Source organism: Molossus molossus, unplaced genomic scaffold (assembly GCF_014108415.1).
Source record: "Molossus molossus isolate mMolMol1 unplaced genomic scaffold, mMolMol1.p scaffold_m16_p_1, whole genome shotgun sequence".
In the NCBI taxonomy this organism is placed as follows: domain Eukaryota; kingdom Metazoa; phylum Chordata; class Mammalia; order Chiroptera; family Molossidae; genus Molossus; species Molossus molossus.
Window position 1 is genome coordinate 83037960 of NW_023425344.1, and position 26521 is coordinate 83064480.

Consider the following 26521-nt stretch of genomic DNA (forward strand, 5'->3'; position numbering starts at 1 on the left):
ATGCCATCTCATGCTATGCTGCCCAGGACATGGGTCATACCTTTTACAAGTGAATCTCCGCTGTGTATGTTTCCCGCCTGTCAGTCACTCAGTACTGGTATCAGTTATCAGATCCACTGTCGAGGTGTTCCATACTTGTATTCAAGTCTCCCTTATTTTACTTAATAATGGCCCCAACGTGCAAGGGTAAAGATGGTGGCAATTCAGATACGCCAAAGAGAAGCTGCAAAGCCCTTCAAGTGAAAAGGTAAAAATTCTCGACTAAAGAAGAAAAATTGTATGCTGAGGTTGAAACATCTATGGTAAGAATGAATTGTCTATCTGTAAAACTGTAAAGAAGGAAAAAGAAATCTGTGCTACTTTTGCTATTGTACCTCAAACTGCAAAAGTTACAACCTCAGTGCATTGTGTTTGGTTAAGATAGAAAAGGCATTAAATTTGTGAGTAGAAAACATAAACAGAACACATGCTCCCAGTGATGACAACAGGTTACTCCAGAAAGCACTGAGCCTGTATGAAGACTTCAGCAAGGATCCTCTGAAATGGGTGACCATATTCACATAACTTTTATTACAGTATATTGATGTAACTCTTCTATTCCATTATTATTGCTAATCTTACTGGGCCTAATTTATAAATTAAAGTCTATCATAGTTATATTTGTACAGGAAGAACAGTATACATAGGGTTTGACACTATCCAGTGTTAGTTATCCACTGGAGGTCTTGGAAAGTATCCCCCATAGATAAGGTGGTCTACTGTATATAAAATACATGTACATTCTGATAATTTTAGAACAAGTGCAATGCTGGCCTTTAAAAGAGTCCCAACTGCCTCATTTAAAATAGTTTCCTTATTATTAATATAATTTCTTCATCTCAGAATGTATCTATATCAATATAACTGTTTTGATTTCAAGTTTTGTTTTTTAATGTTTCATCTTTTAAACTGTAAAATCACTGCAAAAGCCATAGTTATTACAGGACAATAGACAATAGTTTTCATTTAGTTAAAGAGAACGAACAAAAGAAATCTTTATTGCTCTGCAAGCTGAAGCAGCTTCTATACCAAAACCTTCTCATAACACTACTTCCCCTGACATAAGGTCCTTAGGCATCACTGGAGTTCTGAAGAGGCTCAAAGATCTGTTTGGCGAATACATGAAGCTCTACATTACAGGACATGGTTAATTTAACCGAGAGAGAAAAATTACACAACCCCTAGCATTCTGATCTTCTTAAAAAGCTCTGAACTTGGTTATTTCATAACTAAGTGCTATTATTCCTAATGGCTAAAACATTCTTGAGTAACATTGTAGGTGTCTGGTAGTATCACTAGCTCTTTCAGGCCATTGCAGCACCATTGAGAACATCAGAGCTTAGAACCTAATTACAGTGCATTAAATGGTATTGGTACTCTCCAAGTTGACTGAGCTAGGCAAAGTGACCAATTTTCTAGCAGGGAATACAAGGAATTTGCTTTCGAATGTTACTTACTTAGACTTTTTTTTTAGATTTTCACAGTGGCTACCCCAGTCTCAGAAGGTAAAACTTAAAGATGCAAATAATTATGTAGGAATTACAGAATTTTTTTTATTACCTGAAACATGTTCTCTGATGCAACTGCTAACATTAGTTCAGTCTTGTTAAAGTTAAGAACTGTAACTGTTATTACAGGATATTACAGTCTTTCAAAGTTTGCACATATATTCGTTGGGATCAAAGAAGTTATTTCATAACAAATAACACAACCCTAAAACTTCCCAGCAGTCATATGTTAAATGTGTCTAAATTAATATCATACACACGCAACTGTCCATTAATTAAAACAGATTTATTTAAAAAAAAAATTGGCACTGACCATGTCAGGAAAAACAAACAAACAGCTACTTCTCAAAGTAGTAGAAATGAGAGATTTATTTTTTATATGTCTAAACAACAATGAAAATGTAAAGATAATTTTTAAAATTCTTTATAAACTTCTATATTATATACATCCTCAGAAAACTACAGAATTAAAAAAAATTCCCAGATAGCTATCCTTTCCTACATGCTTTTAATCTTTCCTCCTGTTGATCTAATAAAAATATCAAGAAGTATAGTGACAAATGTTTAAACTGTTATAGAATCACTTATTCCTTTGCAACAGAAATTGCAATTAATGCACAGTAATTTATATTTAGTTACTGCATTAGATATTTCTCTACTGTTTTAATTCACTTCTCTTATTTTTAGTTTTTAAAAATTTTTTCTTAATTAATTGTTGCTACAGATGTTTCTTCACCCTATTAACACCCTTCTCCTCATCCCCCCAACCCCGTTCCCAGCTTTGTTGTCTATGTCCATCGGTCATGCATACATGCATAGAAGTTCTGTGGTTTATCCCTCTACGCCCTCTTCTGAGGATTGTCAGTCTGTACCCTACTTCTATGACTCTGGGTATATTCTATTCATCAGTTTGTTTAGTTCATTATATTCCACCAATAAGTGAGATGATGTGATATTTGCCTTTCTCTGCTTGGCTTGTTTTGCTTAGGATAATATTTCCAGGTCCCTCCATGTGATCTCAAAGGATAAGAGATTTTTTTTTTTCTTATAGCTGCATAGTACTCCATTGTGTATATGTACCACTGCTTTTTAGTCCACTTGTCTACTAATGGACACTTGGGCTGTTTCCAGATCTTAGCTATTGTAAATAGTGCTACTACGAACATGGGGGTACATATATTCTTTCTGATTGGTGTTTCAGGCTTCTTAGGGTATATTCCTAGAAGTGGGATCACTGGGTCAAATGGAAGTTCAATTTTTAATTTTCTGAGGTAATACCATAGTGTTTTCCATAGTGGCTGCAGCAGTCTGCATTCCCACCAGCAATGTACTAGGGTCCGCTTTTCACCATATCCTCGCCAGCATTTGTTTGTTTGATGATTTGTTGATGGCAGCCATTCTAACAGGTGTGAAGTGATACCTTATTGTTGTTTTAATTTGCATCTCTCTGATGATTAGTGATGTTGAGCATTTATACATGTCTCTTGGCCATTTGTGTCCTGTTTGGAGAGGTGTCTATTTAGGTCCTCTGCCCATTTTTTAATTGGGTTCTTTGTCTTCCATAGGTTGAGTTGTGTGAGTACTCTATATATTTTAAAAATTAACCCCTTATCTGATGTATCATTGGCAATTATGCTCTCCCATACAGCGGGTTCCTTTCCATTTTGATGGTTTCTTTTGCTGTGCAGAAGCTTTTGAGTTTGATGTAGTCCAATGTGTTCATTTTCTCCTTTGTTTCTGTTGCCGTAGGTGATGTATCAGTGAAAATTCTGCTGCGTATGATGTCTGAAATTTTGTTGCCTACATTTTCTTCTAGGATTTTATGGAATCACGAGTTTCATTTAAGTCTTTTATCCATTTTGAGTTTATTCTTGTATATGGTGTAAGTTGGTGGTCTAGCTTCATGTTTTTACATGTAGCTGTCCAATTTTCCCAACACCATTTACTGAAGAGGCTGTCTTGACTCCACTGTATGCTCTTGCCACCCTTGTCAAATATTAATTGAGTATATTGTCTTGGGTCAATTTCTGGGTTCTCTGTTCTGTTCCATTGATGTATATGCCTGTTCTTGTGCCAGTACCAGGCTGTTTTGATTACAGTGGCTTTGTAGTATAACCTGGTATCTGGTATTGTGATCCCTCCTACTTTGTTCTTCTTTCTCAAGATTGCTGTGGTGCATTAGATATTTTAAGGTTATTTAAGTAGAAGGTGAACACACACACACACACACACACACACACACACACACGGCATTCCAATATGTACCAACTCAGAGAATAAATCAAGTATTTTCTGTAAAAATTTTTGGAAAAAGTACCAGCCAACAATGAAAATGAAAAACAAAGACAAAGAGGACATGAAAAGATCTAAGAAAGAATAGAACTAATAAGGCAGGAGGGCAATGAAAACAAACCCATAATAAGGGCTATGCAGAGAACAGCCTGTGCAAAACTGATCATTCAATCTATGGTATGATAAACTTCAGCAATGGCATTCACATACATGCTATAAATACTATCCATGAGTTTTCCAGATGCAGGAGTCAAAACACAAAAACTAGTTACAGGTAAGGAACAGAACTTCAAACATTATGCATGTCGACGCTGTAGAACTACAGGTGTTGCTGAAGGAAGCTGGGTGGTGAGGAGCCGAGAAGGAGGGCAGTACAGAAACCTCAAGGGCTAAACTCCATTCTGGGCAGCCTCCAATTACTGTTTAAAACTAATGAAGCAATACACAGAGCTCAAAGTGTAATACTTAGAATTATCTAGATAACAGAAGAAGAAATATGGTAACAAAATTGAGAAATGTATAAAGAGTTCATTTCCTAATCGTTCAAAGTAGTAACTTGAGTCAAGAGGGAAAGACATGAATTAAGAAATAAATGTGTAAGTACATTTTTTACTGAAGGGAAGTGAACTCTAGAGAACTGGAAATACAGGGTGAAGAAGTTATGAGCAGTAAGACTGGGGGTCAGAAGTGGGAAGGAGAACTTTAGTTTTCATTTTTTATACCTTTGTTATACTTCTAAGTTTTTATTCCTAAGTATTATAATTATTTTTATGATTTAAAAAAATGCCATCCAAAATCCTGTGTTTGTGATTTTGAAAAGTAAAAGTGAGCATGACTCAGAAGACAGTTTTAAAAGTTGCTTAATTTAATATTAAATATAGTTGATTAATTTTCAAAGGTACACACACACATGTACATATAATATATATATACATATATATGTATGTATAATATACATGTATATGTATACACACACATAGACACACCTATTAGGTAATGTTCATTTAATCATATGAATCCAAATTTACATTTTTTCTTTTATAATAAAATCATAAGTTATTGAAAGAGGCATAATCATAAAATTGGTTTCTTTATTCATTTCTGAGGCCTCATTACCCTGACCAAGGTTCTATTTTAAACTTGTAACAACATATAAAATGAGCCATTTGCTCATTTTATGATAGGTACTATTAGAATATAAATTATGACACAAAAAAGTTACTAAATATTGTAATCAAATCATAACTATATTCTTAAACTTTTAAAAATTCCTTCACTGATTTAGGAAGCTTTCAAGCCCTGTGATTACTGAGCATCACTCAGTTCTCATGCTCCCCAGTTCCCCTCTTTGGCAGGTGCTAATGAAAACACAGACTCACAGCAGGTTAAGGAGTGAAGACTTGAAAAGGAAGATTGGGGGTAATTTCTGTCCATTAACACTTAAGCAGCAGGACAAAAGAAACTCCGCTGTCTGAAATAGTTGAGAGAACAGCTGTATGGTGTTTGAAATATATAGTTAATATAAATCAAAATGTGTTTAAATTCAAAATAAAAGCTGCTGCATAGGAACACCTAGTATTTCATGGTTTATGATTTTTTAAAAAATTCATACTACAATTTTTTCAGCCTTTCAATTTATTTTATGCCTGCATCTATTTTTTTCTTGGGTCACTAAAATAAGAGAGAACAGAAAAAAATTAAATAAATATATGTGTGGAATGTATTATAATAATGTGAAGGTAAAAGAAATGAGACAAAGGAAAAACACTTAAAACCACAGAATTTATTTTACAAAATCTAGATATGCAAGAGTACTTAAGGTCCAACCCAGTGCAAACAATAAGAAAATATCCTTAAAGGAAATAATTTCCCTCCCCTCCCATACCTTACTCATTCTGGAAATAAACACCAAGCACAGTGTCAGCATACCATTTTAGAGCAAAATATGTCAATAATTCTCATCTTTTAATTTTAGGATTTAAAAAACTTATGAAGTAGAATTGTATTTTTCACAATGAAGATAAAGTGTGTTGCCTTTCAGTAGAATAAAAAAAAATCTTTTCCTTTCAAAACAATAATTTGTTTTACTTATTCCAGTTTTCATCTCAAACTAAATGAGCTTCAGCATTCTTGCTTGTCTTTCTGTACAAGCACACACACGAAGAATTCAGACGATGACTAAATGCAAAGTCATCTCCACTCTGAGTACAAACAGAAGGAAAGTGACACAGAGCTAACATTTTTCATTCTAAGACTTAGGACACTTAGCCTATATAATTCGGTTTCAATACCACTAGTGACTACAATCAAATATAAATTGCTTGGTATAGTACTGCAGATGGACAATGGACTTTATAATCAAATAGAAATGAGTTAAGTCATGGTTCTACTATTTATTGGATGTACAACTTGGACAAGTTATTTAAATCCTTTGAGCGCCAAAAGGTAAAGGCGGTCAAACACATGGCGATGGAAGAAGATGTTACCGTGGCTGGCAGGCACACCATGCAATATGTAGATGATGTATCACAGAACTGTACACTTGAAACCTAGATGATCTTACTAACCAATATCACCCCAATAAATTTAAATTTTAATAAGAATAATAATATGTACTAGAACAGGCACCGGTTCTTTGGCATACACCAGGGAGTCTAAAATGTTAAATCAGCCCTGGCTGGTTTGGCTCAACAGTTAAAGCATAGGCCTGCGGTCCCGAGAGACCTGGGTTCGGTTCCCGCTAAGGGCACGTACCTTGGTTGCAGTTTGTCCCCAGCCGTGGTTGGTCGTGCAGGTGGCAGCCACTGGATGTGTCCCTTTCACATCGATGTTTCTCTCTCTCTCTCTCTCTCTCTCTCTCTCTCTCTCTCTCATCCTCTCTCTCCCTCCCACTCTACCTGAACAAAAAATGGAAAAATGTCCTCGGGTGAGGATAAAAAAATATAAATAAATAAATAGATAAATAAATAAATAAAATGTTAAATCACAGCTCCAACCATACTAAGCTAACGGCTAGTTTATTCCACCTATAGACTAGTTTCGTTCAGGCTCTCAGATGTCCAGTTTAGAGAGGGCACCCTTTATTGTAGTAGACTTCGATGACCTCTGCTTGCCACTTCACAACTGATTTGTTTTTGAGGATGTTGCATCATTTGATTATCAGTTCTCATTTGAGGAGCAGTTAATGTATTAATATTTTTAAATGGATATTCACTCTTCTTACATATGCATGTATAAGAAACATGATAATAAAGAAACTTGGGGTAAAATACTGAGACAGATAAGATACATATGGTTTACAGACTCAAATTTCCAATTTTAATTGTAGTTTCATGTTTTAGTTTTGACTCTGAGATTACATGTAATCAATCACCCTATCAGAAACCTCTTTCTCAATTACATGCAAGAATAACATAAAATCCTTTTTTGCTGTTCCATGTGCAAGAAAAGGTTTTAAATGCATGTAAATTAAGAAAGACTAACATATAAGTGGTTAATGAGTTTCAGTCAATTCAGAAAGGATATAGTTTTCAGTTCAGATAAGGGTTGAAGACTAGAAGAAACCAGAATCTTAAATAAGGATGAAACTGAAAAGAAAAAAGCCAGAAAGAGGAGAAAAAGTGGTCAAAATGAATAATAATGGTGGCATATACTCAACTTGTGCTTGACAGTCAGATGTTTTGAGTAAATGATCTCTATTAACAGCCGCACAAGTAGGTGTCATTATCTTCATTTATAGATGAGCAAACTGAAATTCAGAAAGGTTGAATGATCTCTCCAAGTAACTTAGGTGGAGAGTAGCACAGCTAAACTTAAACTGAAGTCGTTCAGACTCCAAAGAAAGTCAGCTCTTCATCATGCCAAGCAATTTCTGGAACTTCAATCTCTGGGACATGAACACTGTGTCAGAGGGCAGCTATCTTTCCCTTCATCTGTACAGGACAGAACAAAAACTAGGTGTGCAAACAGCTGATGTCCTTGATAAACACTCCTTGCTTAGTTTTTTTCCGTTTCTCGAATGAACAAAAGAGAGACTTAAGAAAGAACAGAAGGGAGAGGAGAAGAGGGGGAAGGGAACCCACAGAATGTACTTTCTTAGTCTGAAGTATCATTTGTCTGTCTACATCCTTTAGCTCCCAGATATATACAGTGTATTTTACATAAAATTCTTTTAAATTCTAAGAATTCCAATGTCATTGATTTATTTCTGTTTCTCCAAAGTGATAGACTTACCATGAAACTTTGAGGCTTCAGGATCATTCACATTGATGGCGATTAATTTCCAATCTGTTTCACCCTGATCAATAAGGGCCAACACTCCAAGGATCTTCACATGAATAACCTCTCCACGAGAAAGAACCTTTAAAGGGAAAAGAGATTCTGCATTTACAAAGCTTTGGAGTTTACTCAAAATTCATAAAAATCCATGAAAGACAAAAAGCACTACAGACTAAAATTTAATAAAGGTTTAATAATTCAAAATAATGTAAAAGTAGTTAAAAAGCCCTTTTATGAAATGCCTTTTACAATTTAGTATCTTGATCCCTTTTTAGAAATTGAAGTTACTGTATTTATAGATCTTGAAATGTAATGTACTAGACCTAGAAACTCACCAGAACAGAAAAGAAATCCATGTACATTATTATATAATATAGCCCTCGCTTCTACTATTTGGGGGTAAAAAAAAGACCTGCGTATCGTTTTAAAGTGCTTCACAGTACCTTTTTTGCAAAACACATTTTTCAGTTACTAGTGAAAAGTAAAATTTTAACATATTAGAATATAACCTTAAGAAGATAATGAATGACAATGTAAGAATTATTAGTATGTTACAGATACAGACAAAAACAATCTTCCTAAAATGTTTTTAAAAGATTTAAAGAGAAACCAAGAAATAGCATGATGTTCAAGCAGATGTTCGATGTGCTTAAAAATGTATTTCAGTGGTTCCTTCAGGCTGTCAGTACCAAGTTTACATGCATGCATTCTTTCTATACCCTTTTATTTTTAAAGGTTTAGTCAGCTATAGAATTTCACTGGAAGCTGGAATTTGAACACGTGCTTCAGAATAAATTCCTTCATGATTCAAAATGCAGCTTTACATTTAGAAAGCAAGATATACAAAAGAAAGTCACTTTGTGTCTTGAAATTATTTTAGAGAGAAATACCAAACCGTAAAACAAAAGTCAAATCCTTTTAGAACATTTGCAAAATAAATCTAAAACCTTAATATAAATCTGTACGAAGCTATAATTTGTTTACACAATAGATTAATCAAATTGCATAAACAAAACAAATCTCATTCTCAAGGGAATATTCACAAATATATTAACCAGACTCTTAGATGTTTATATTTTATTAAGTTCCCAGCACTGTATCAGACAGTATGTATATATATAAAAAAAAAAAAAAAGGATCCCTGTTCTCAAAGGTTACAATCTTGTTGGGAGACCTACACACCTAATGCTCAGAGATCCTTTACAAAACAAAAATGTGCCAAGTTATCATATCACATAATTACCAATGAAAAGGCTGGCCACAGTGTCTAAGACAGTGACAAAGGAGATCACTGGTTCTCAACCACAGGCAATTTTGCCCTCTAGAGGACATTTGGCAATGTCTAGGGATATTTTTGTTTGTCAAACTGGGGAGGTATTCCTAGCACCAAGTGGGAGGAAAGATCGGGGATTGCACAGGACAGTCCCCTGTAGGGGAATTATCCGTCCAAAATACCAGCAGTGCCGAAGCTGAAGAGTCCTGCAGGAGACTTTGGTGGCAGAGGTGTCGGTCAGAATTCCTGGGAATCATACATAGTTTTAAAAAACACATTCTAACTTGTTTTATTTTTATTCACAACAAGAAATTCACTTTGAAACTATAGACATCATAAGAACAAGAGAAGCTCTGAGATTTTACAGTTACCACCAAGCAGAAAATATGTCTGGGGAGTATCAAGCATCATCAGAATGATACACGCTCTTTGATCTCATAAGCAACAGAAAGGGATTAGACAAACCATTGTCTTGTTATATTGCCTTTACACCCTGGAGAGAAAACTCTTAGTCAAACCCAAAATTCTGGATAAGATGCTTAGGAAAAAAATAGTAAAATTCTTATGACTTCCTCACAATTCAATTCATTCTAAATCAATTCAGCAAATTTATGACGAATGTATAATGTTAAACACCAAATGACTGATACATAAGCCCTGAAGGAACTTAACCTTAAAAATGTCTTTCGGTGGTTTTGAGCCTACTATCAACTCCCAGTACTCTACTCCTTTCCCTTTGCCCATTTACAATGACCACCATGCTCTTACAGGCAGTCTAAGGACTCCTGCCTGTCATATCCAGGACAAGGAGCACAGGCCCCAACAAAAAACCTTTTCTTTATAAGCAATTGAGTATTTACTCCATAATTACTATCTGTTATTTCAGGTTCCTAACTAAAGGAATAAACTGATCTGGCTATAAGATGAAACCTCTTTTTCCAGTTCCATCACACAACTTTCAGTTTACCATTCCAGGAAAACTAATGTATACAGCAGATTCTGTTACTAAATCTTTAGGAACCATATATCAAATCATGTTTGAAAATCAGTTGAGATTCTGAACCAAAAACATAGGCATGCCTCAAAAGTGTTAGGAGAAAATCAGAGTGGGGTCATTATCAACCTTTTCTAGCTATTATGAAAGATTTCAAAAGACAGGATTTTTAAGTTACAAATATGCAGAGTTGAATTCTTCCTCCACCATTCCCTAAAGTGACCTTAGGCAAATTACTTCACTCAATGTGTTAGGACTTGATTTCTCCACAGTAATACGGAGATCATGCCCCTTATTCCTTGAAGTAAAGAGCAGAGGAAATAGCAGACACATGAACTAGAACATGTGAGGTCCCCCATGAACATCAGCATCTTTCCTCTCCGGGCTCTACGTGTACTTAGCTCCCACTCGTCAACTACTAAGTGTTCTATAACAAAAGTTCCATGCTGATTCAGAATTTGAAGAATGGGGTGAAAGTTCAACTGGACCTGATCAATACAAGAAAACCATGGAAAGCAAAACCGTTTAAGGCCTACCATCCTGTGTATTAGGTTTCTATTGTAGTGTTAACAGTAGAAAGGCTTAAAATAGTGGACATTTATTATCTCACAGTTCCCATGGGTCAGGAGTCCGTCCAGGCACAGCATGGCTTAATTCTCTGATTATGCCCTAATAAGGCCAAATCCAAGGGTTTGGCCAGGCTGGGCTTTGATCTGAAGGTTCAAAGGAAGAATCCACTTAAATTCAGGTCTGTGCAGTTGTTGGACTGAGGTCCCTGTCAACTTGCTAGATGTCAAGCAGGGACTACTCTCTGCAGCTGAAGGCCAACTGCATTCCTTCCTACATGCCCCCTTCCTCCACCTTCAAACGTCAGTGGTGCATCACTATCTCTCACACCCCGAACCGCTGACTTCCTCTTCCACCACTGGCCAGAGAAAGCTCAGCACTTTTAAGGGCTAATGTAATTACACTGGACCTACATGGGACATCAAGGATAATCTTCCTACTTTAAAGTAAGTTGTGCTAGCCCAGTCGGTGTGGCTCAGTGGTTGAGTGTGGACCCATGCATCAAGAGTTTGCTGGTTCGATTCTCAGTCAGGACACATGCCCAGGTTTTGGGCCAAATCCCCAGTGGGGAGCATGCAGGAGGCAGCCAGTTGATGTTCACTCTCATCGATGTTTCTATCTCTCTCCCTCTCCCTTCCTCTCTCTCTAAAATCAATGAAGAAAAAAAAAATTTGTAAAATAAGTAAGTTGTGCTATATAAAATATTATAATCAAGGGAGTGACATGTTCACATATTCCAGAGATCAAGGTCCTTTTAGGATCTACCTCCCATATCCAGTTATCCCTAAAGAAATTAAAAAGTAAAAGCTACATTCAGAAAAACCTTTCACTATATCAACTCTTTAACAGAAAATGAACTGAAAAAGAAAAAAAAAAAGTCCAGCAAAATCAAAATGACTTACTGGGATAGAAAGATTATGAGGAAAGAATGATGCCTGATTTTGTTTTCAATAATATAACTAAAATTTTCTTGAAAAACAAATGTTGAAGAAAATAAGAAATAAAAATAGAAGAAATTTGGGTCAAGCATAAAAACAAAACCAGGTAAAAATAAGAAATCTAAAAAATGAATTTTGTGATTATTGGGTTTAATAGTAATCAGACCTACAAAATAATAAGTTCTAAAATAAACTATCAACATTTTGCTTAATGGCAACTATGATACCTAAAAATTCATTTGTTTTCTTTTATATTACTTATTATTTCATCATTCTAGGGTGTCTTTTTTTCTTTGGTAGCTCTTAAGTCCACAGGATTTTCTCCTATACCTTAAATTATATGGTGAACCCTAAACCAGAAGTATATTCATTTGACCATTTATACATTTCCACAAAAAATAACAAGTCAATATGTTTTACAGTTATGATGTACCAAACACCTACTATATACCAAGCTCTCTCTATGTAAAATGTAAAAGTATGCTTTCAAGATTAATTATATATACCTTATTAAAAATCACTTACATTTGAAACCTTTAATTTTATTCTAAGTATTTAGCTACTTTGACTGGTTTATTTAAAAACCTCTATATCTGGCACTGATCAGTTTGGCCCAGCGGTTGGAGCATTGGCCCACGAACAAATGAGTTGTGGGTTCGATTCCAGTCAAGGGCACATACCTCGGTTGCAGTTCATCCCTGGCCCTGGTCAGGTCGTGCGGGAGGCAAGCAGTCGATGTGGCACTATGACATCAATGTTTCTCTCTGTCTCTCTCTCCCTCCCTCCCTTCCACTCTATCTGATGATAAATGGAAAAATATCCTCAGGTGAGGAAAAAAAACAAAACCTCTATATCAAGTATTCTTATAGTGATTCTTTTGTTTTGTCAATAACAAATTACCATTACTAAGTCAAATCAATTTATTGGGTACATACATTTTCATGAGTTGTTCCAGTTACTAATCTCATTAATTACATGCTCACTTACAAATTTTTACATACATTTTAAAACTTTTAGGTGAAAATAAAACATTTCTATTTAATCTTTTCACTCACACTTAATATCTGCGTAAGAATTTAAATTAACATTACAATTTGCACTTAATATGAACTGAATGGACCCAGGGATTATGCCCTCAGAATAAAAGTTTCCTACTGTATCAGCCTTTCCATCAATGTAATGTTATTTAATTTAGTGACTTTTACTTATCATGAAATAGGACATGTGAAACTTATATATGCAACACAGGGTCTGAAACACAGAAGATACGCATTTAAATATTTATATTCTTCCTTCTTTTTAATCTATTCATTTTAAATATACTTTACTATATTTGCCCAAAAGATAAATCCCTAAACTATAGTTTACACTTGAAAGAAAGCTAACAATGTGCGATATTTCTTCTGGAGAGATGCAGGAAATAGAGTCTCACACACACAAACTTCAGCCCATTTGTCCCTATCCATTTGTAAAACCAGAAATAAGTTGGATGGGAATCTCCCGTGCAAGGAAAAAGTAAGAGAGAAAGAGATAAGGAAAAGAGGAGGAAAGGGAGAGGATGAGGAGAAGGAAGAAAAGAAGAAGTGGAAAAACAGAAGCAAAAGAAGAAAGAGAAACCTAAGAGTATGATGAAGAGGAGGAGGAAAAAGAGAAGGAGAAATAAGTAAGGAGAATGAGGAAGAAAAAAAGAGAGTAACAAAATAATTATGGTAAATAAAGTGATAAAGAATCAGAGGAAATTATTTCCAAAATAATAAGCTAGAAGCCTGAAACTGCCAATAGACATTACCAGACATAATTGATTTAATCTTAACTAGAGGAATATGACTCAAGTAATAATTCAGTGTGGTATTTCTTAACTGGGCATATGCTACGTGCCAGGCACTGAGTCAGATACTGCAAGGGTGAGTCCCATCCCCACAGAGCTAACTCTCACCTCATAGAGAAGAAAATGGAAACAACAACAGACCACAGTTACTACTAAGGAAGCACATGACAAAGAGACAGTAGTTTAACTGGTGGGGGCCATAAAGGAAGACTTCCAAGAGGAAGTGATATTTTAGCTGAGATCTGAAGGATGAGCAGGAGAGGTGAAGAGAAAAAAAAGGGGGGGAATTAACAAAGTGAAGGAGGAAGAAGGTCCCATTCTACAGAAAAGGAATCGCTTGTGGGAAGGCCTGGCCGTGAGGGACAGCAGGTGCACTGCAGGAACTGAAAGATCAGTACCGCTGAGGGCAGTGGGCAAACAGGCAGTGCCAGGAGAGGAAGCCAGAAGCAGGGATCAGGTACTGAAAGAGTAAAGCAGGAAGAGTCTGGAATGAGTGATGGTAGGGAAAATAAGACTCAGCAAGGAAACTGGTCAGTAGCAGGAATAATTCAAGTGAGATAAAATAGGGACTAGGCAAAGCTAGCTGCAGTGAGAATAAAAAGAAGTAGAACTAAAGGCTAGTCAGAACATAGAATCAATATTTCACGATTAACGGATGAAAAGCAAAAAGCAAAGAATGATCAAGATGACGCCTCAGTTTGGGGGACTGAAAATACAAGTGATACCTCGGTTCTCGAACGCCTTGACTTTCGACCAAATCGGTATTCGACCAGGAGATTCGAGAAACTTTTGTCTTGGAATCCGAACAAATATTTGGAACTTTTTGAACTTCCGAGATGAGCCGAGTTGAGCCGAATGGCGTTCATTCGGCCCAGCGCGCCTTGCTTGCGGCATCAGTGTGAGTGCAGAGAGAGAGTCACGCTTTGTGGAGAGAGTCACGCTTTACACTGAATTTAACCCTTAGACATACTGTACACTTTTATTTCTTGTTGAGACTTATGTTTTTCTACATATTATATACAAATTAGGCCAGTAAATAGGCATTTTCTGGGGCTTGGAACGAATTAATCCAGTTTCCATGATTTCCTATTGGGTTTCATTGCTTGGGTTCTCGAACAATTTGGTTCTCTACCGTCCTCCTGGAACGAATTATGTTCGAGAACCGAGGTATCACTGTACTAAAAGGAGTTAATAGGTGAGGAGGGAAGAAAGAACTCAGTTTTGGTCACTCAGTTTGAGATGTGTGAGAGACATCCAAGTGCACAAGGAGGTAGCTGAGTGCACAGGTCTGAGCTGGAGATACTCATTTGAGAGCAAAACTAGGAGTGCTTGGGACTGGACCACCAAGGGAGTTCCTAAGTGAGGGGAAGAAGTTAGACAGGAGCACAACCCTCAAGTTAACCAGTTCTTAAGGAATGGGCAGAAGAAAAGGAACTTGCAAAAGAAACCAAGAAGGATACAGAATTAGACAATATCTATGATATTATAACACCATCAAAATAAAGTGAAGAGACTGTCTCAGGAAGAAAGACAAGGTTAACAGTATAAAATGATAAATTCAAGTTAGACATATAAATGAAAAATGGGCCACACACTAAACCTGAGAAGCTCAGGGGAGGCCTGTATGGCGGCCCTACAAACTCAAAGACTGAAACTAACCACAGAGGATGGTCTGAAATTAAAACTTTCTAAGTAAAATAAAGTCTTGGCAGGTATCTTCCTTGACAAAGGTCAGTCTTTACCTTGACTGAGTCTGTCTACTGTCTTTTTTGCATCTACAATAACATACCTTTGGAATGTCAGAGAAGTTTCCTTTTTCCAGATCCTTGAGGGAGGCACAATCATAGAACCAGAGCACAGAACCCCTTATTGTTATTGGTATCATGTTGATTGTTAACTATTCACTATCCCATACCCACCAATGTAAAAGGAATATGTGTCCATCCCCTTTACTTTGTATCCAAACCCAGAGATCCATCCGCCCACCTTTGCTTTCTCTCGCTTCCCTAATCTATCACCAAAGAATTTCATGTAACCCCCTTAAGACTCCTCCTTTGATTATAATGTATAAAACAGGTGCAAAACTGCCATTCTCTGGAGCATTTTCTCAATCCCTTGAGATTTTGCTTCCCGGCAACTGTCGTCAGTTTGGCTCAAATAAGCTCATAAAAATTCTTATAGATTTGGACGTTTCTTAAGTCAATAGACAAAACCTATGAAACAGGCTGGTTGGATTTGGTTAAAAAAAAGTTACCAGGGATCTTAGTGAGAGCAGTTTCACTGAAATAATGGCAGGATGAAAACAATGTTGAAACAGGTTGAAGATGTGGTGGAAAACTGTTTACAAGCCTTCGTGTGAAGGAGAAGACGGGAGACATGTGGAAGGAAGACAATAAAGAGAAGTGACAGCCCAGCCGGTTAGTTTGGCTCAGTCGACTGAGCGTCATCCCGTGGACTGAGAGGTCCTGGTTCGATTCCCCGTCAGGGCACATGCCCGGGTCCCAGGTTTGATCCCCAGCAGAGGGCGTGCAGGAGGCAGCCAATCGATGTTTCTCTCTCTCTTTCTCTCTCTCTCCCTTCCTCTCTAAGAAAAATCAATAAAAACATGTTAAGAATAAAAAGAAAGAGATGTTCTACATCCAGGACAAAAATAAAGACAGAAAAATCCTGTCACTCAGAGGCAGGAAGGAACAGGATCTACAGCACAGGAGGAAGCAGCACTGGCCTTGGACAAAGGAGATAGCGCACGGTCACAGAAGGAGGGGGACAACGTGTGCAGGCACCGGCAGTCAGGCAGTCAGGCAGTCTGAGGAGGAAAGGTAAGGGAATTCTCAACTATCAGTTTCTTTGAGTTCGACAAAATGAAAGACAGAACATTGTGCTGGGAGTGAGAACAAAGTACGAGGAGTTGAATGTCCATATAAAACAACCAACATTAGCAATAAAAGCAGTAGAAAAGAGAACAATGGACTGACCAAAGACATACACGTCTATGGGTAGCAGCAGTCCATGAAACTGCAGGTGTTGCTTTCCCTCGTAGGCCACCTGGAAGCAGGCACACAAAAAGTACCCTTGGCTTTCACCAGTTTTGCATTTCCTGTGTGGGTAATGGGCAAGGAAGCTGAAGACAGGACTCTGCAACATTTTTTTCTGTAAAAGCTCAGGCAGTAAATACTTCAGACCTTACAGGCTGTGTGGTCTCTGCTACCACTCCTCAGACAACACTAAACGTATAGGTGTAGCTATGTGATTTATAAAAACAGGTGGTGAGCTAGATCTAACCCACTACTGGCCTATGGTTTACCAACCCCTAGTTTAAGAGAAGGAAGTGAAGATACAAAAACGGACTGATATTAGAGGGACTGAAAGGCTAGAACTCAGAAGAGTTGAAGAACTGGTGCCTTCCAGAGAAGTGACATTTTATGGCACGAATAAACTAGAACACGTTAGAGTAACACGGTCCATGAAACAAACCTTTGAGCCTATTTCACAAACATCAATAGGATCATCATCTCCACAGCAGTCTGTGCTCTTATCTTTTCGATGGGGATCTTCCCAAGTCTACAAAAAGGGGGGGGGGGGGGGGCAGAAATATAGGTTAATACTCCCTGCAATGTACTTTAATCTTATTGCATGATCATGAAGTTTCATAGACAGCCATAGTTCAAAGGAAAAGTCTCAGAAATTACATAGGTTCAATGCCAAAGTGCCGGTACATCCTCAAGCACAATAATAATTAAAGCATATTTATAGTACTTCCTCTCCACTGTCTCTCGTTTGTTTGCACAAACACATCAGAAAGTGGGTGGTATTTCCAAACATACTCCTCTTCCAAGTCCAGTCAGTGTCCAAATCCATGTTCAGGTTTAGAGCTTCGGTTCCAGGTTCCCACAGTCGGTGCCCTCGTACCCACTGATGGCCTAACGCCTGCCGCCAACGCTCGTCCATGGCTTCCTCCGGCAGGGGCCAGCATCGGGCCTGGCCCTCCGTGTTTGAAAGCGAACTTCCTACTCTGTAAATGGCTTCTACTAAAAGAAACCAAGGTTTCCCTTCATAAACTGAAGAATAAGATCATGACTACCAAAAATAAAAATAAAAAATCTATGTATATCTCATTTTATTGCATTTAAAAAATCCTCTGCCTTTTCCATCACATCTCAAGACTTTGACAAAACCATGAAGATGTCAACTCTTTAGTTTGCTGAAAAGATTTTGCCCTGTTGGCTACAAAATATATACCTGGGCACTTTTATAAATGTATGAAAGAGTAACAGAAATGTGTTGTCCAGTTTAAATATCCCCTAGGTACTATTCTTCCCAAAAAGCTTCATAATTTCCTGATTCTAAAGAGAACTACAGAAATCCTCTGAAATCATTGTCCTCAGATTTACATTGGAGAGGCACAGAGACTCTGTCATCTTAAGATTGTTATCTAGAATTTCAGATTATCATACTTAATTCCTCCAATTATACATAAATAAAATGGACTCTTATTTATAATTAAACCCTAGATAAACTCTAATACAGACAGGGTGGGGCAAAAGTTGCTTTACAGTTCTGAGTACACAAAGAGTTTATTCTTGTATTATTGTTTATTAATTATTATATTATTTGCCAAACAACTATGAACCTAGTTTTCCTCACCCTGTATTTTTCTTTTAGTCCCAATTATAGTATATTCAGGAATAAACTGACCCACTAATACAAAAACAACAACAAAAAATCAGTAAACTAAATCCAACATTTCACTACCCCAAATACTAATATTACTAGTAAAATATAAGAAGAAGAAATCTAATTGTTAACCTTACATACTGGTTACAGGTGGAAGACACTTTCTAAGTAAAACACACACATATACACCCTCACACACATATATACACATAGACACACATACACCCCATAAGAAATATACCATTGTCTTTTGTTTGTTTCAATTTTTTTTCTTTATTGACTTTAGAGACAGAGGAAGGGAGAGGGAGAGAGAGATAGAAACATCAATGAAAGAGAACATCGATTGGCCACCTCCTACATGCCCCCTACTGGGGATTGGGCCAACAACCTGGGCATGTGCCCTGACCAGGAATCGAACTGGCGACCTCTTGGTGCATGGGTTGATGCTCAACCACTGAGCCACACCGGCCGGGCGAGAAATGTACCATTGTTAAGCCCATTTTACAAATAAGTAAACTGAAACACACAGTTTAAACTTGCCCAAGCGCACAGTTTCTGATTGGTGGCAAGGGGATTAGAACTCATGCTATTAACCATTATGTCATAATCTCCAAATTTTGATAACAATAGCAGTTTGCATGGTAATTACTTTCAGATATAAACTTATTCTATGTCATGGTCTCCTCTTTTAAATACCCTCTCTTTCTCTCAGAATCTCCTAAGTATATTTTCTTGTGGAGGATGTCTCCTTTCCTACTGTTCCCCTTACTGCTTCTTGTTTTCTATTGTCTATCACCAGGCATCCATTCACGCAGTAAATATTTCCTGAGTGCCTATTCCGAGCAAGTAGTTAGGAGCAGAGATAAATAGGACACAGTCAGTGCCCTGAACAATGTCATGCTAATAAATGGCATAGCATTTGTCACAGATGCTATAAAATTAATCTTTTCTTTTTTTGTCGTAATCCTCACCTAAGGATATGTTTTCTATTTCTCTTCAGATAGAGTGGGAGGGAGGAAGAGAGAGGGAGAGAGAGACCCATCGACTGTGTCTCCACCCTGACCAGGTCAGGGGAGAAATCACAACTGAGGTGCATGCCCTTGACCGGAATCAAACCAGCGATTCTGGTCCATGGGCCGATGCTCTAACGACTGAACCAAATCGGCCATGGCTAAAATTAATCTTAATGTGCTGGAAAAACCAAAGTGGGATTGAGGTATAACTGGATTCAGAAAACCTAGAAGCATAATCCAAACATATCTGAGAAGTTCCTCCTTCGTAAAACATGTGGGAGAATACAATGTTACAACTTCTTTTGTAAATAATTTGGGAATACCTAGTAAAGTAAAATAGGTGTATAACTCATCATTTAGCATCTGACTCACAGGTATAGACCTAGAAGTATATGCCTATACATCTATGTACATAAAAAATTTTAGAATGGACCCAAAAAAAGCATTAAAAATTTTTAAATACAACCCTATCAACAGGAATACAAATAATGTTAAAATCAGCCTGGCCGGTGTGGCTCATGGTTGAGCATCGGCCCATGCACCAGGAGATTGCTGGTTCGATTCCCAGTCAGAGCACATGGCCAGGTTGTGGGCCCAGTCCCCAGTGGGGAGCATGTAGGAGGCAGTCAATTGATGTTCTCTCTCATCAATGTTTCGATTTCTCTCTCCCTCTCCCTTCCTCTCTCTCTAAAATCAATAAAGAAAAAAGTTTTTTAAAAATGTTAAAATCACACAAAAGATGGCTATAAAGCTATAAAAATAAATAAATTAGCATTCACAGATTACTGATCAAGTCTAGAACAAATCTTACTCTCGTGCAGGTGTTTGAGAACATTACCTTAAAATCTATAAATATTAACCAATACACTTATAATCACCGTGCTCTGGCCCTTAGGTCTCCGTGAAACATCACTGTACAGACCCGTACGCATAGCTACTTCTGGAAAACTACTTCCCAATTAAGCAGGATTCCTCCCGCCAATCAAAGGAAGTAAGATCTCCTCAGTTACCACCTATACTTTACCAGCTTCAATTTGGAGCCTAAGCCTCTACCAGCTGGTTCACTATTAGCAGCTAATATCAGCAGCAAAAGTGTCATCATCACTGAGATAATACGACTGAGAACTTACTATGGGGATAAACACTTGGCTTTGATCATCTCACTCAAAGTCCACAATAAGCTCGACGGGTAGGTGTAATGATGACACAGGTGAACAAACAGACCTGAAGAGATTTAGTCACTGGTCCCAGGTTATAAAGCCACGAAGTGGTACTAAGTGATACCTGGGGTCAAGTAACTAAATTTATAATAAAGTTCAAAATAATAAACACAACAATATTACATTAAGACTAAAGACATCTTGAATTTAGTGATTGTAGTCCTTTAATATTATCTAGCTGGCTCTTCTAAATATTCATTCAGAAAGATCAGGGAAGACAAAGATGATTTTTGCCCAGGCCAAACTCCTCTGAGGAAGGCATTATTGCTAGTGTGGGAGAAGTTAAGGTTAAACAGTCTAGACAGCTGACGGTCTGAAATAACGATGGCACCCTGATGAATCACAAGCTAAGTGGAGAGACTGCTACTTGAGCAGTATTCTGCTGCTTAAACGTTCTTGCAAGCACGGTTGGCTTGGTAACTGCTCTGAACAAATTCACGCTGTTACAAGACAAATCCTAAGAGAACAGCAAAAACCCACACACATCTATGAAACAAATGCAACTCACAGAATGCATTCATTAATTTATTCGTTCCACAAATATTTACTGATTACCTACTCTGTGCCAGGCAATAAGCTGGGCAGATGGAAGACATCGGTGAACAAAACAGACATAATCCCTCATGAAGTCTACATTCTAGCTGGAAGAATTAACAATAAACACAAATAACTAAATTATATAGCATGGTAGAAATTGGTAGATGTTATGGAAAAGGGGGGGGGAAAGTACGGAAGGTGGATAGGAGTAGAGGAGGCAGGGTCACGATTGCAAAGGGTGCTCAGGGCTGACATGAGGAAGTGACTCCTGAGCAAACATGTGAGGAGGCCATGTGCATACCTGGGAGAGAGTGCTCCTCACCGGGGTACAGGGACTGTGCGGGCCTGAGGCCAGCGCAGGCTGGGAGCAGCAAAGGAATCCTGAGGCGGCCACTGTGGCAGTGAAGGGCAGGAGGAGAAGAGAGGAGTTGGAGATGACATTGAAAATGCAAATGGGGCCCTGGCCAGTGTGGCTCAGTGACCTGAGTGCATTTCCATGCACTGAAAAGTCAGTGGTTCAATTCCTGGTCAAGGCACATAACCTGGGTTGCAGTTTGATCCCTAGTTGGGGAGGCAACTGATCGAGGTTTCTCTGTCATATCAATGTTTCTCTTGTTCCCTCTCCCTTTCTCTCTAAAATCAATAAAAAGCATATTTATTATAAGAAAATGTAGCCCTGGCCGTTTGGCTCAGCGGCTGAAGGGCCAGCATGCAGACTTAAAAGTCATGGGTTCGATTCTGGTCAAGGGCACGTACCTCGGTTGCAGTTTGGTCACAGGACCTGGTTGGGGTCGTGCGGGAGGCAACCAATGGATCTGTCATTCTCACACTGATGTTTCTCTCTCTCCCTCCCACTGTGTCTGAAGATAAATGAAAAAGTATCCATGGGTGAGGATTTAAAAAAACAAAACAAAATATAAATGGGACCAGTGGTGGGTCTGCATTACAGCAGGTTTATTGTCTTATTATCAACAATGAAGTGAATGATCCTTTCCAAAAAACAACTACCCTAACTTGATTTTATCATATATGTATATATATATATGTGTGTGTGTGTGTGTGTGTGTATCTCTCTCTATAGATAGATATACACACACATACACACACTCGCACACACACACACACATATATAATTTATTTTTGTTACAGATGTTTCTTCTTTTTCCCTCATTGACGCCCTTCTCCCGATCCGCCCCCCACCCCAAGCATTGTTGTTTATATTCACTGGTTACAGATACATGCATATAAGTTCTTCAGTTTATCTCTTCCCTCCCCTCTGTCCCCCTCTTCTGAGGTTTCTCAGTCTTTACCCTACTACTATGTCTCTGGATCTATTTTATTCATCAGCTTATTTTGTTCATTATATTCTACAAATAAATGAGATCATGTGATATTTGTCATTCTTCGATTGGCTTTTTTTGTTTAAAATAATATTGTCCAGGTCTTTCCATATCATCTCAAAGGATAAGAGATCTTTCTTTCTTGCAGCTGCTCAGTATTCCATTGTATATATGTACCACTGCCTTTTTACCCACTCATCTATTGATGGACACTTGGGCTATTTCCAGATCTTAGCGATTGTAAATAGTGCTACTATGAACATGGGGGTACATATATTTTTTCTCATTGATGTTTCAGGCTGCTTAGGGTATATTCCTAGAAGTGGAATCACTGGGTCAAATGGCAATTCAATTTTTAATTTTTTGAGGAAACACCATATTGTTTTCCACAGTGGCTGCACCAGTCTGCATTTCCACCAGCAGTGTACTAGAGTCCCCTTTTCTCCACACCTTCACCAATATTTGTTATTCGATGATTTGTTGATGGCGGCCATTCTGACAGGAGTGAGGTGATACTCATAGTCATTTTAATTTGCATCTCTCGAACAATTAGTGATGTTGAACATTTCTTCAAATGTCTCTTGGCCACTTGTATTTCCTGTTTGGAGAGGTGTCTATTTAGGTCCTCTGCCCATTTTAATTGGATTATTTGTCTTTTTTGTTGAGTTGTATGAGTACTCTATATATTTTGGAAATTAACCCCTTATCTGATGTATCATTGGCAATTATGTTCTCCCATACAGTGGGTTCCCTTTCCATTTTGATGCTTGTTTCTTTGCTGTGCAGAAACTTTTTACTTTGATTTAGTCCCATGTGATCATTTCTTCATTTCTCTTGCCTTAGACATTGTATCAGTGAAAATTCTGCTGCGTGTGATGTCTGAAATCTCGTTGCCTACATTTTTTTCTAGGATTTTTATGGGTTCATGAGTCACATTTAAATCTTATCCATTTTGAGTTTATTCTTGTGTATGGTGTATGGTGTAAGGTGGTAGTCTAACTTAATTTTTTTGTAAGTAGCTGTCCAATTTTCCTAACACCATTTATTTTTATTTTATTTTTTTTATCCTCACCTGAGGACATTTTTCCATTTTTTGTTCAGATAGATTTGTTCAGATAGAGTGGGAGGGATAGAGAGGAAGAGAGAGAGATACATGGACGTGAAAAGGACATGTCAAGTGGCTGCCACCCGCATGACCAACCAGGGTTGGGGACAAACTGCAACCAAGGTACGCGCCCTTAGCGGAAACCGAACCTCGGTCTCTCTGGACCACAGGCCGATGCTCTAACTGCTGAGCCAAACGGCCAGGGCCCAACACCATTTATTGAAGAGGCTGTCTTTACTCCATTGTATGCTCTTGCCACCTTTGTCAAGTATTAATTGAGCATAATGTCTTGGGTCAATCTGGGTTCTCTGTTCTGTTCCATTGATCTATATGCCTATGCTGGGGCCAGTACCAGGCTGTTTTGATTATAATGGCTTTGTAGTATAACCTGATATATGGTATTGTGATCTCTCCTACTTTGTTCTTCTTTTTCAAGATTGTTGTGGCTATTTGGAGTCTTTTTTGGTTCCATATGAACTTTTGGAATGTTTGTTCTACTTCTGTGAAATATGTCATTGGTATTTTAATGGGGATTGCATTAAATCTATAGATTGCTTTGGGTGGTATGGACACTTTAATGATGTTAATTCTTCCAATCCAGGACAAGGTATATGCTTCCATTTTTTTATATCTTCCTCTATTTCCTTTTCCAATGTCCTCTAGTTTTGTGAGAACAGGTCCGTTACTTCTTTGGTTAAGTTTATTCCTAGGAATCTTAATGTTTTTGCTGCAATGGTGAATGGGATTTTTTTTAGTTTCTCTTTCTGTGAGTTCATCATTGGTGTATAAGAAAGCCATCAATTCCTTAATATTAATTTTGTATCCTGCTACTTTGCCAAATTCATATATTAGCTCTAGTAGATTTTTAATGGAGGTTTTAGTATCATGTCATCTGTAAATGACAGTTTCACATCCTCTTTTTCAATCTGGATCCCTTTTATTTGTCTTTCTTGTCTAATTGCTGTGGCTAAGACTTCCAGTCCTATGCTAAATAAGAGAGGTAAAAGTGGGCATCCCTGTCTTGTTCCTGTTTTTAAAAAAATGCTTTTAGTTTTTGCCCATTGAGTATAATGTTGGCTGTAGGTTTTTCATATATGGCCTTTATTATTGAGATATAATCCCTCTATTCCCACATTGCTGAGCATTTTAATCAGAAATGTCTGCTGCATTTTGTCAAATGTTTTTTTCAGGTCTATTAATATGATCATATGGTTTTTATCTTTCATTTTGTTTACATGGTGTATCACATTTATTGACTTGTGAATACCATGTCAGTCTTGCAACCCTGGGATGAATCCTAATGGGTCATGGTGAATACGTTTTTTAATGTATTGCTGGATCTGATTTGCTAATATTTTGTTAAGGATTTTGGCATTTATGTTCATCAGGGATATTGGCCTGTAGTTTTTTTCTTTGCAATGTCTTTATCTGGTTTTGGAATTAGAATTTGCTGGCTGTACAAAATGAGTCTTAAAGTCTTCCTTCTTGGATTTTTTTGAATAGTTTGAGGAGAATGGATGTTAGATCTTCTTTGAATGTTTGGTAAAATTCCCCCATGAAGCCATCTCAAACTGGGCTTTAGTTTGCTGGGATTTCTTGATTACATCTTCAATTTCCTTAGTTGTTATTGGTCTGTTCAAGTTCTCTTTCTCTTCCTGGTTCAGTTTTGGGAGATTGTGTGTTTCTAGAATTCTTTGAGAATGTCCCATGTGCACTTGAGAAGAATGTGAATTCTGCAGTTTTGAGGTGTAATTCTCTGTAGATATTAAATTCATTTGATCTAGAACATCATTTAGAGTTTCTATTTCCTTGTTAATTTTTTGTCTAGAGCAGTGGTTTTCAACCTTCCTAATGCCACAACCCTTTAATACAGTTCCTCATGTTGTGGTGACCCCCAACAATAAAATTATTTTCGTTGCTACTTCATAACTGTAATTTTGCTACTTTTATGTCTTAGGAAACCCGTGAAAGGGTTCTTCAACCCCCAAAGGGGTTGCAACCCACAGGTTGAGAACCACTGGTCTAGATGATCTATCTAGTGATGTCAGTGGGGTGTTGAAGTCCCCTGCTATGATTGTATTGCTGTCGATTTCTCCTATTAAGTCCTTCAGAAGTTTTTAAATGCATTTTGGTTCTCCTATGTTGGATGCATATATGTATGCTCCTGTTGGATAGATCCTTTCAATATTATTTAGTGGCCTTCTTTGTCTCTAGTTATGGCCCTCATCTTGAAGTCTATTTCACCAAAGATGGTGTATTGCTACTCCAGCTGTTCTTTCCTTTCCGTTGGCTTAGAAAAATTTTTTCCATACCTTCACTTTCAACCTATGTTGAGTCTTTTGTTGTGAGGTAGGTTTCTTGTAAACAACATATTTATGAGTCATGCTTTCTTATCCAATCAGCTACTCTGTGTCTTTTTATTGGAGCATTCAATCCATGTACATTTAAGGTCACTGCTGATATGTACTTATTTATTGTCATTTTTGTTCATCATGGTTATGTTTCTCTTCCTACTTCTTCTGCTTATTAGAGCAGTCCTTTTAACATTCCTTGAAGTGCTGCTTTGGTGCTAGTATATACCCTTAGCCTTTTTTTGTCTGGGAAGTTCTTTATTTCACCTTCTATTTTGAATGATGCCCTTGCTGTATAGAGCAGTCTTGGATTTAGTTCCTCGTTTATTACCCTGATTACTTCATGCCATTCCCTTCTTGCCTGTGGTGTTTCTGTTGAGAAGTCAGCTGATAGCCTTTGGGGGTTCCTTTGTAGGTAACCTATTGCTTACCTCTTGCTGCCTTTAGGATTCTTTGTCTTTAATATTGTATTTTAATTATTACGTGTCTTGGTAGAGGCCTCTTTGTGTTCTTCTTACTTGGGGCTCTCTGTGCTTGAACTTGTATGTCTTTTTCCTTCACCAA

General features: G+C 37.5%; 1 protein-coding gene across 3 annotated transcripts in view; it reads right to left on the reverse strand.

The window, feature by feature from the left end:
- The window catches only part of PPA2 (inorganic pyrophosphatase 2), a 102362-nt gene that overhangs the window by 42260 nt on the left and 33581 nt on the right, over nt 1–26521 (reverse strand). For 2 of the 3 annotated variants that reach the window (XM_036280270.1, XM_036280278.1), the window contains 2 exons: nt 17192–17278; nt 8073–8199 (listed from right to left, as the gene is read on the reverse strand). In XM_036280270.1, the coding sequence (XP_036136163.1) occupies nt 8073–8199; nt 17192–17278 (214 nt within the window). The remainder of the gene's footprint in view (nt 1–8072; nt 8200–17191; nt 17279–26521) is intronic. The other variant, XM_036280285.1, reaches the window with a different exon arrangement.